The sequence below is a fragment of the Ostrea edulis genome, chromosome 5, assembly GCF_947568905.1.
Source record: "Ostrea edulis chromosome 5, xbOstEdul1.1, whole genome shotgun sequence".
NCBI lineage: Eukaryota > Metazoa > Mollusca > Bivalvia > Ostreida > Ostreidae > Ostrea > Ostrea edulis.
The window spans coordinates 27,798,643-27,810,760 of NC_079168.1; the positions used below are offsets into that span (position 1 = coordinate 27,798,643).

The window sequence follows — 12,118 nt, forward strand, 5'->3', positions numbered from 1 at the left end:
GAAAAAGCTTCCCAGAACACCCATCTTATGACCATAATTAGATCGACGTACCAGGAGTCCTGCAGCGATGAACAAAACCACGCCTACAATCGTCAACTCCCTCGTCACAGACATCTTTTAACAGCTCCACAGATATTCTTTCTTTACATAGTATACCCTGTCTAAGATACAACATAGAAAGATACAGGTTCTGAAAATAACACTGGCCGAGTTAAGTGACAATCAAAAAGACATATTTACATAGTATCTAACCAATTATATTGGACAATGGCACTTAAACTGATATAATATAGATATGCATGGAAATCATATCGAAATGAATTGGTCAGATGGCAGAGTTTAAATGAGTTTCTTCCTTTCTGCTTCACAATCACTACTACCTTGTTTACTGATTAATTTTCTTGTATTTCGATCCCGATCTGAATTTATAAATCATCTTCACAAGTTAAGGGTGAACCATCATATTTCTCACACACCCTTGATAGAATGTTGTGGTGGATCTGATTCTTGACTTTGGAAGATCATGCCAAGGACTATCCCGTCCCGGGGTCTGGACGCTTTGGCTTCAATAGAACCGCATTAAATTTCTTGGCATATATAGTTTGTAAATGAGGGGAAAATCATGTTTAGGTTATTTTCAATCAAATGCATGCATGACTCGTGTAATGAAGGATGAGTGCTCTCTCACCCACCCACCCCTACCCCCACTCCCAACAACCACCACCACCCCACCCCCATAAGATTTAAGAAATCAAGGACTGGGAGGGATTTGAGATAGTTTAACTTTTTACTGGCGATATTAAATCTCTCTCTCTCTCTCTCTCTCTCTCTCTCAAACACAAGTTTTGGGATTTTGAAGATCCAGTAAAAACTTTTATAATATCATTATTATTTCTGCGGGTCAATATTTATTTATCTAATCTCGGTAAGATAATACAAACGTGAATAATTCGTGAGATAAGGAACCACGCCAACAGCTAGGCTTATATAAATTATGGAACGCCAAATTAACATATATTCAAATATTTGAACCTATCTTCAAATGAATTAAAGATAGATATAATTCAATTGAACCTATTTTTAATTGAATTAATAATAGGTGTAATTCATTTGAACCTAGGTTCAATCATTCATATATAGAGATAGGTATATTTATTTACACCTATCTCTAATTCATTTAGATCTATTTTTAATTCAATTGCACCTATCTTCAATTCATTTGAAGATAGGTTGAATTATTTGAAGATAGGTACAATTGTTTGAAGATAGGTTCAAATATTTGAGTATATGTTAATTTGGCGTTCCATGCATATGTATGAACCCTGCTCTCTATTCTTTATCACTAGAGTTGTATAATAATAATAATAATATCCTTTATTTATACACGATTGCACAATAAGTTATATAAACTAGTTTACATTGTGGTCCTGTCTATAACATATATACATATCGAGAACATATATCACAAAACATGGAAATATCACAATTTATATACTGTATACAGATAAGAACTAAATGAAAAAAGACAATAAACACATGAGTATCATTGAGGATCGATACAATGTTTTAGATAGGCCGATTTAAAAGATGTGGTAGTTGTGCATTTATATATATGATGTCTTAATTATCACTGTATGACGTCTATGAATATTTAGATTTAAATAATCTATATATGCAAATTAAAGTTGAACAAAAGTGATTTTTGACCTCTATATTATAGATTTAAAAAAAATGAAAGGAAAAAAAATAGAAAAAGAACAAACAAACAAAAAACAAAACCAAAACAAAAAAACAAAAAACAAAAAAAACAAAAAAAAAGAAACATTGAGACGTTTGAAGCTATAGCGCTTTCTTTTCATAGCTTCAGAAGCCATATATATGTACATTGTAACATGTATGTATCTGACATCGCCGGAACTTACTGGTTTTCTCGATTTCCGTTCAATGAATGCAGTTTGACGGAGAGAAAACCCATGGGTTCCGACGATGCATATCTGATAACAACAAACTTCTGGACAGCGTAAACTGTACCTATATTGTGTGCTACTTGTCATTGACTTTGTTAACACTATATAGACACTTCGTTCATCATATGAATATTGGCCGGGGGGAAAAAAGCATAATTATTTATCTGAAAGGGAAGCCGAGGATTATAGCAATTCCCAGATTCTTCTTGTCTAAATGAGACACGTATCAAAAGGTGGAAGGCACACCCGTAGCCAGGGGGAGGGGGGGGGGGGGGGGGTTCGTGGGGTTCGTACGACACCCCCCCCCCCTCCCCCTTGAAAACTACTAAGCACTATTAAAGTCGGCATTTTGTTTGAATTGTGACTATTAAAGTCGGGATTTTTTATGAAAATCATGAAAATTCATAGTAAAAAAGACATGATTCCAAAATTCAAATTAAGTGCCAGGAAATTGCTAGATTGCAGGATTTTGCACCAAATACCCCAGACCCCCTGCCGTAGTGGCACCTCGCGGTGCGAGGTGATAGACTCGTGTTGCGAGTCTATGTACCCCCCCCCCCCCCTTGAAAAATCCTGCCTACGGGCCTGGAAGGCAGGGGATTTTGGACAATATACCCCCCCCCCCTTCTTTTGCATGCAAATATTTCATCTGCTGATTGGTCCTCTACTTCTAAAAGTGATGACAACTATAGTAAAGGGTAATGGAAATGTAAGTTTGAAGCAATGAATTTAATTCATGCATCCCCTGCAACTATACTTCGGTTCAACTTTGATGACCAAACTTTTAATTTTTTTTTTCCTAAATCGGTGCATGCCGCTACACACCCTTTTCTTTTTATTGAATAGGTCTATTATTTCTATTGAATTTAAGAAAATACATACTACCGGTCTTTGCACATATTTGTATTATCATAAAAATCTACAAACTGCAGTAGGCCTACTAAAAATACCGACACATGCATCCTATATAACCCCCACCTCCACCCAACACACATATATACAAACATCTCAAATTTATAGTGCACAGCTCAATACATTCAAGTGTGTTAGTCAAGCTTGTGGGCTTTATATGGGCTAAAAAGTGAAATCTTTTCGACGAACTTAGCAATGCCATATTTTGAAATTTCGCGGTATCAGTCTTGAATTCGGAGAATAAAACTCATACGTCACTTCCTTGTATACAACGGGCACGCCTACAGCACGCGGTTGAACCATTTGAGGTAAGTTACGGTTTATTTACGTTACCAAACGACAATCGGAGATATTGTTTTTAAAAGTAACAATAATTGACAAATACATATGTAATAAGAGTGCAATCAGATCAATTTTTTAAAGTAAAATTAACAATATTTCAGGTGAGGGAGAAATATATGCGTGTAATCTTCTGTTGGATTTCGTGAAACGAGGTCAAGACAAAGAAAAGCACGTTGTTTGTTGATAGATATTTAGATCATGATCATGACCTACCAGGATCAAACAGATATTGACTATGAAACAAGTCTGGCAGCAGAGGGACTCATGTTAATGTCAAATGTTGTGGTCGCTTCAAATATGGTACAACGAACAGCTGACGAGAAAAATATGGCAGACGTTACCACAGAGAAGACAGACTCTTTGTTCAATCTTGCCAGTATTCTCACGGACCTGGGGAAGATCAGGCAGCAACATATTGACCATGACTATTTTAGAGGGGAAATGAAGAGAGTTCATCTGAGATCTTTACAAAATGACGGGAGTTTCATTGATAAATCTACAAAAGACAAGAAACGAAAGCGCGCAAAAGCGACCCCGCCCACTTCAGTAGCTGAAGGTTCCGACGAAGATGATGGCTCTGTGTGTAATGCGAAGAAGAAGCTGCATCAATGTTATTATAAGGGATGTGCCAAAATGTACGGGAAAAGCTCACACTTGAAGGCACACCTGCGAACACATACTGGTAAATCAATTTAAATTCAATGCTTATAAAATTTGGGGGGTGGGGGTGGGGGGGGGGGGGGGGTGTAACCAATTGTACATAAAGTACTGTTAAACGTTTAATCGTATTTCCTTTTCAATATTTCAATTTCTTCAGCTTTTCATATTATTCACTATAAAATGATGTTTACATACATGAATATTAGGCTTATGTACAGTGTATGATACATAGAAATTTGACATTTTTTGATAAATGATTTATGGACATTTGACATGCATTTTTTATGTAGTCTCAGTTAAACTTCATGTTATAACACAACGGTGTTAATGTAAAGTAAAAATGAATAAAAGACCATTGAATGTTGTGAAAAGCATGTAATAAATCAATACTATTGGATGATTATTCACAATGCAGTGAAATTAATTGCTGATTATATATTATATAGTTGAAGCACGGCATTGTTTGAATGAACTGCTCACCAGAGGTGACATAATGACTGATCACTGTTTGATTGATTTTGTAGGAGAGCGTCCATTCCCCTGCACTTGGTCAGGCTGTGATAAGAGATTCGCCAGGTCAGATGAATTGGCCCGACATTTGAGGACACACACAGGTAATTCATATTCAGGTGTACATTTTACATTTATTCTGCAAGGTAATGTACAATGGATGAATATTCACAATACATATAACAAAGTATACATGTCAATATATAATCTATCAATGTCGATACATATAGCAGGTATACATGTCATATGATTTGTTAATGTCAATGGAAATGGAATAACTATGACATTGCAAATTTTATGGAAATTTAAGTATTGAGTTTCAATGGCTCCTTACAAACCAGTGCAGTTGATATGCATTTTTTTTTTTTATGATACACAAACTTTAAGGCTTATCATTTGATTAAAGTATGTTTAGCTTGCCTGAAGTTAGACCTGTCGGAGTCTGTTCTCGACCCCCAAACTTGTAGCCTCTAACATTCAGGGATGTAGACAAATGCAGTTAACATGTATTTTCTGTGACACACAAAGATAACCATTGTCAAACTTTACACAGCGCCCAAGGGAATTCAAGCTTATTATTATTTTTAAAAAGGACCACTCCCTCTTCCAAAGGGAGATTCCCATGAGGATCTGGGTTAGAACAGGTTCTTAATACCCATTACTTGTTATAAGAGGTGACTAAATGGGGAGGTCCTTCGGATGAGACCGCAAAAACCGAGGTCCCGTGTCACAGCAGGTGTAGCACGATTAAGTTCCCTCCTGCTCAAAGGCCATAAAGCTGACGATAGGCCTACATTTCGCAGCCCTTCACTGGCAATGGTGATGTTTACATATCAGTGAAATAATCTTGAGAGGGACGTTAAACAGTACAAAGCCAAACCTACTACATAAAAGTCTGCTGGTGTTCATAATCTCCCATATTTTCAAAACAGAAGTTTGTCTTCTATTTACAGTTTACTTTCATTTCTGTGAGAGTATTTCCAGCTGTTAAAATAATTGTACTATATTTATCAAAATTCATATGCACATTTTTCCACATTCATGAGGAAATGGCTATCATTTCAATTGGTAAAGATATCGAAGGTAAAAACATTGAAGATGTAAATATACTGCATGATTTTAATGACATTCTCACTTCGCCATTCATGTTCGACCTCATTTTGGCCTCCCTCTGTTCCACACAATACACCATGTATATATTTTGTGAATTCTAGGAGAGAAGAGGTTCTGCTGTCCCTACTGTGAAAAGCGGTTTATGAGGAGCGACCATCTTAACAAGCATGCGAGACGTCACCCAGAATTTGATCCCATCGTACTGCAGAGGTCAAGGTTAAGGAAGAATGGTGCCAGTCCTGCCACTCCGGGCGAAGAAACTGACCGCTGAACTGGGAAAATCCAGAAACTGGTTTAAATGGTTTAAAAATCAAAAGGATATAAGGATCTGTCAATTACACATAGCAAACACTCATTGAGATTCATCAATTGTGGGGTAGAATTATTGTGGGCTGGTCTATATTTTAACATTGTTTGAGAAATGAGACAGCACGTACCCTTGCATGTATAAGTAGAATATGATTCGAGAGCTCAACTGCTTTGAATTCAGTGATAAAAAGTACGAAGCATTCTATACACATATCACAATGTGCCAGCGAGAAAGTTCTTTGTAGCAAATATATATACACAATGTACTCGATCATATGTACATAAAATCAAATTGTATATTTTTTTCATGTTGTGTGGATCTCATGGAATGTTTCTATTTATGTTAAATTCAAGTAATCAATAAACTGATTGCTGAATGTCAACAATGCAATGTACGATGAAGCTGGGTGTGTATTTTGCCAATGGGGGAAACCCATTCTGATAAATTTGTGAAATGTTGAAAAAGATAGATATAGTGTTCTTATAAATGTTATAAAATTGATTTTTTTTGCTCTGTATGTATTTGTTTCCTAACGATGTGTTCACTCATCAGAGGAATACTATGTACAAACTTACTGCAAGTAGTGTTATTTTCATATTTTGTCTCTGTGATGTAAAACTGTGTTGATATCAAGAAATGCAGGTAGATTTAAATATTTTTATGAGAGAAAATTAAGAAACCATGTGTAATTTATTTTACTACAATATGGAGTTTTAACGTGTTTCATGTCTTGATCACATGTACTGAATAATCGCCCTCCGGTTTGTTGTTGCTACTGGTTTGCATTAGAAAAGTTTGGGACATGAATAGTCTTATTATGGATGTTGTTATGGAATATGGCTTCTGTTTATGTGGTTGGAATACAATGTTTGTCAGATTACACTAATGGCCAGTTGTTAAGCAGTTCTAGATACCAAACAAATGGCACAGATATATTAAATTATCTGTAAATTTTTCCTCAGTTGTACACATGTAATATAGTGGGAGTGAACAAGGTCAAAGGAAGGCAGGGATAAAAAAGGGGGGGGGGGGTATAGGGATAAAGGGAGGTACATGTAATACGAATAAAAGATCAAGAGAGAGAGGGGGGTGAGAATGGAGAGGGTAGGAGTAGGGGGAACCCTAGTTAATGCTCTTTGTATTCACTGATACTCACAGATCTGATATAATGTTGATTTTTGCAGTGATAATGATTAATCTCTTGTGTAATGAAACTTGTGGGAGATGATCACAATATGCTATCGAGTACCTGATGGGGCGGTAGTTGATTTGATTAGAATTGTGTGTATTGTGGTTTTTTACTTGTCATGTTCAGTTGTAGTAAGTACATAGACAATGTACACATTTATAGGTTTGGTAGAGGTACAGTTTTTGTGCGTTTCTCGGTCTGTTGGTCAGTTTGTTGCTCGGGTGTCTTGCCTCTGACCTATTGCCAGGTTGTGTTCCTTTGATATGTGGTGTTTTCCCTTACCATTTGTTATGTGATTTTTTTTTTCACTTTTAGTGAAATTTCACCAGTCCCCAGGATCATAAAATTGATGTAAACTTAAGTCAAGCTATCCATGATCTGTTAGATGCATATTGTATATAAAACTGATCCTCAGCACGTGTAATGAACAGCACTCTGAATATCTAGATTTATAGACTGAATCATTTTATTTGATGACTGTCCACCGCTACATATAGTTGTATAAGACTTGGGTAGAAGCTCTGATGTGATTCTGGGGTTAGTAATACGAGGGTAGAAGCTCTGATGTGATTCTGGGGTCAGTAATACGAGGGTAGAGCTCTGATGTGATTCTGGGGTTAGTAATACGAGGGTAGAAGCTCTGATGTGATTCTGGGGTCAGTAATACGAGGGTAGAGCTCTGATGTGATTCTGGGGTCAGTAATACGGAGGTAGAAGCTCTGATGTGATTCTGGGGTCAGTAATACGAGGGTAGAGCTCTGATGTGATTCTGGGGTCAGGAGTCCTGTTAAAAGTGATACATTGCCATATGATTGACACATGTATGTTGATGATATTTAACTTTCATTTATTGTTGTTTGTATTCTATCAGAGAAATCCAGTTTGCTACAAATATTTTTTTTTCTGATGTACTCTCTATTGCTAACTTAATTCCAAGTGAAAACAGTGAACGATTTCCACATGATATAGCATTAGCAGGTGAAGTATTTTCTACAATGGTTTGATGTTTTATGATGGTATAGAATTATACACAGGTAAATACCAAAAGTCTGCATTTGTGATTTTTCTAGACAGTATGGTCGTTGGTAGCAAAGGATTCATACTTTCATAATTGAGAGGTGTTTGAAAGTCGCACGCGTGTACACAAGGATGTGAAAGGGGTTTAGCCTGTGAATTTACATGTTGTTTTTTTTTCATGATTATAATCGTGTTATTGCGTTGTATGTACGATAGTTGAAGAGTTATATTCTAATGGTGATTTTGCAAAAGAGTTTGCATATGTAAAATCTTTCATTTCACTGTCTTAAGCAATCTCTTCACAGACAAAATGCTTCCACGTCATCAATTGCACATAAAAACATGAAGATACCAAAAATGAAAATTGTTTCAGTTTTCAGCATTGTGGTGTGCAAAGACTATTTTCAAGGTCTTAATTCATTCCATTTCGTGATAACTATGTGATTGAAAATTTTCTTGTTTGGAGAATTTTTTAAAATTCATGCTTATTACTACATAGACAATTTACTACATGTATATGTACATAGATATTGTATGTGTTACATACACATTCTCTATATTGTGTTGTAAAACATATACAGTTTACTACATGTACATTGTATATATACATTGTAGATATTGTATATGTGACATATACGCATTGTGAGTATTGCATTGTGTTATATACACACTGTAGGTATAATATTGTGTTATATACACACTGTGGGTATATCATTGTGATATATACATACTGTGGGTATATCATTGTAATATATACACACTGTGGGTATATCATTGTGATATATACACACTTTGCATATAACATTGTGTTATATACACACTGTGGGTATATCATTGTGATATATACACACTTTGGGTATAACATTACGTGTATTGTATGTATGATTGGTGCTAACCTGTGTGATTCATACTGATATCGAGATCTGTCCATATATATATTGTTGTTCCATTCATTTGAAATACATTATAACATTTTAGTGAAAGGGTTTACTTGCAGATCTGATTCATCAAAAACCTGTTATTTTACCATACCAAGCAAATAATTCTGAGTCAGCATTTATTATGATGATCATTATTTTTCAGATCTGAAACTATCTATCCATGTATATCTTCCTGCAGAGACATGTATATGTTCAAAATAAAAAGTGTGTAAATTTTTATTTTTTAATATTTGGTGCAAAATGAGAGTAAATTGTCTTGAAATACCAGACAAGAAGCCATCCTGGAGGTGAGATATCAATGATATTGAAGATGTATAGTTTTTGTACAGAAGTTTGTAACTTTTATCTTTTAAACAAACAGTATGAAATACATGTATGTTACTCCATTAGTAGTGGGTGTTTTAGTCTCCGTTTTTGAGTTGTACCTGTAAATAATTTTATTTTTGTTGATGTTGAATTATATATCTAGTTATAATGTAACTGTTTCATCGAATTCATTTGTGGCAATAAAAAATTTTGTCTCATGCAAAGTGTCAGATTAACGTTTTCTCCACTGTAAGGACCAGTATATTATTAACACTGATGTATTAAGCCCCTGTTTACACGCTCTGCTTTTGCAGCTGCTTTAAAGCAGACCGTGTAAACTAGGGAATATGCACTGCAGGCCTGCAAGCAGACGGAATAGAACTTGCTCTATGTCAGTCTGCTTTGCAGACGTAACTGACCAATAAACTGAAAGCAGACATGGTAAAGCAGAACGTGTAAACTCTCTGTCTGCTTTGCAGAGTAAAATGCAGACCTAAAAGCAGAGCGTGTAAACGGGGCTTAGACAACTGAACCCCCGTGTTATTAATTCATTTTATCCTTAATCATCAGTGTCCCCAGCTTACTGAATAGGATCTATTATCCCAGTCTGTTGTATAAGCCCACTGTCAACTTTTAGCTCACCTGAGCCATTACACCTGAGCTGAAGGCTCATGTTAGCTTTTCTGATCAAATTCATGAATCCACTTTATTTTCATTATTTTCTCATATATTTGAAATCTCAAATAGCACCGGACCAATTTTAGCCAAACTTGGGATGAAGCATTCTTTGGTAATGGTGATTCAAGATAACCCATTTACAGCATATTTGTGAAAGGATGTGTCCTTTTCCCAGGGGAAAAAATAAACAAAGATGGCAAATTTTTCTTTGATATTCCTATCAAAAACCACAATTACAGAATTTTTTTTGTAAAAGTTTGTTCAAACCTTAACCTCGCCTTTGGGGCCATAATAAGGGTTTTGATAATGATAGGCAAATATCCCATTAATGCACATTGATGGCTGCATGGCTCTCTGAGAAAATATTATATGTACATGTATATTTAGATGATACTAGTCATTCTTGTGGTGCTCTAGAATATATATCACTAAATGGCAAATGCTCACATACCCGTATATCATTAAATTTTCGTGATATCAATTATATTAAGTTGAGTATAGTGACACATCCCTTGCTATGAATGATATATGCATACCCTTTTCCATACCACACCCTGTATCATCCTCAGACATTAATATCACACCCTGTATCATGCCCAGACATCAATATCACACCCTGTATCATCCCCAGACATCAATATCACACCCTGTACCAGGCCTAAACACCAATATCACACCCTGTATCTGTCCTAGACACCAATATCACACCCTGTACCAGTCATCCCCAGACACCAATATCACACCCTGTATCAGTCCTAAACACCAATATCACACCCTGTATCTGTCCTAGACACCAATATCACACCCTGCATCAGTCCTAAACACCAATATCACACCCTGTATCTGTCCTAGACATCAATATCACACCCTGTATCATCCCCAAACATCAATATCACACCCTGTACCAGGCCTAAACACCAATATCACACCCTGTATCTGTCCTAGACACCAATATCACACCCTGTATCTGTCCTAGACACCAATATCACATCCTGTATCATCTCCAGACATCAATATCACACACTGTACCAGTCCTAAACACCAATATCACACCCTGTATCTGTCCTAGACACCAATATCACACCCTGTATCAGTCCTAAACACCAATATCACACCCTGTATCTGTCCTAGACATCAATATCACACCCTGTATCATCCCCAAACATCAATATCACACCCTGTACCAAGCCCAAACACCAGTATCACACTCTGTATCTGTCCTAGACACCAATATCACACCCTGTATCTGTCCTAGACACCAATATCACACCCTGTACCAGTCCTAAACACCAATATCACACCCTGTATCTGTCCTAGACATCAATATCACACCCTGTATCATCCCCAAACATCAATATCACACCCTGTACCAGGCCTAAACACCAATATCACACCCTGTATCTATCCTAGACACCAATATCACACCCTGTATCTGTCCTAGACACCAATATCACATCCTGTATCATCCCCAGACATCAATATCACACCCTGTACCAGTTTTAAACACCAATATCACACCCTGTATCTGTCCTAGACACCAATATCACACCCTGTATCAGTCCTAAACACCAATATCACACCCTGTATCTGTCCTAGGCATCAATATCACACCCTGTATCATCCCCAAACATCAATATCACACCCTGTACCAGGCCCAAACACCAGTATCACACTCTGTATCTGTCCTAGACACCAATACCACACCCTGTATCTGTCCTAGACACCAATATCACACCCTGTATCATCCCCAGACATCAATATCACACCCTGTATCTGTCCTAGACACCAATATCACACCCTGTATCTATCCTAGACACCAATATTACACCCTATATCAACCCCAGACTTCAATATCACACCCTGTATCAGCCCCAGACACCAATATCACACCCTGTACCAGTCCTAAACACCAATATCACACCCTGTATCTGTCCTAGACACCAATATCACACCCTGTATCTGTCCTAGACACCAATATCACACCCTGTATCATCCCCAAACATCAATATCACACCCTGTACCAGGCCGAAACACCAATATCACACCCTGCATCATCCCCAGACACCAATATCACACCCTGTATCAGCAGTAGACATTAATATCACACCATGTATCATCCTCAGACATCAATATTTCACTCTGTATCAGTCCTAGTCACCAATATCACACCCTG

General features: G+C 36.7%; 2 protein-coding genes across 2 annotated transcripts in view; one reads left to right on the top strand and one right to left on the bottom strand.

The window, feature by feature from the left end:
• LOC125651998 (protein C1orf43 homolog) overlaps positions 1-409 on the bottom strand; it is an 8,025-nt gene extending 7,616 nt beyond the window's left edge. Inside the window, exons 1-2 of the mRNA XM_048880868.2 lie at positions 253-409; positions 52-161 (exon numbers count right to left, since the gene is read on the bottom strand). Coding sequence (XP_048736825.2) covers positions 52-114 — 63 coding nt within the window. The 5' untranslated portion in view covers positions 115-161; positions 253-409. The remainder of the gene's footprint in view (positions 1-51; positions 162-252) is intronic.
• Positions 410-3,147: 2,738 nt separating this feature from the next.
• On the top strand, positions 3,148-9,491 carry LOC125651842 (Krueppel-like factor 9). The gene is made up of 4 exons (XM_048880646.2): positions 3,148-3,187; positions 3,323-3,903; positions 4,406-4,495; positions 5,606-9,491. The coding sequence occupies exons 2-4, from the start codon at positions 3,420-3,422 to the stop codon at positions 5,773-5,775; spliced, it is 744 nt and encodes a 247-aa protein (XP_048736603.1). The 5' UTR covers positions 3,148-3,187; positions 3,323-3,419; the 3' UTR covers positions 5,776-9,491.
• Positions 9,492-12,118: the final 2,627 nt, after the last annotated feature.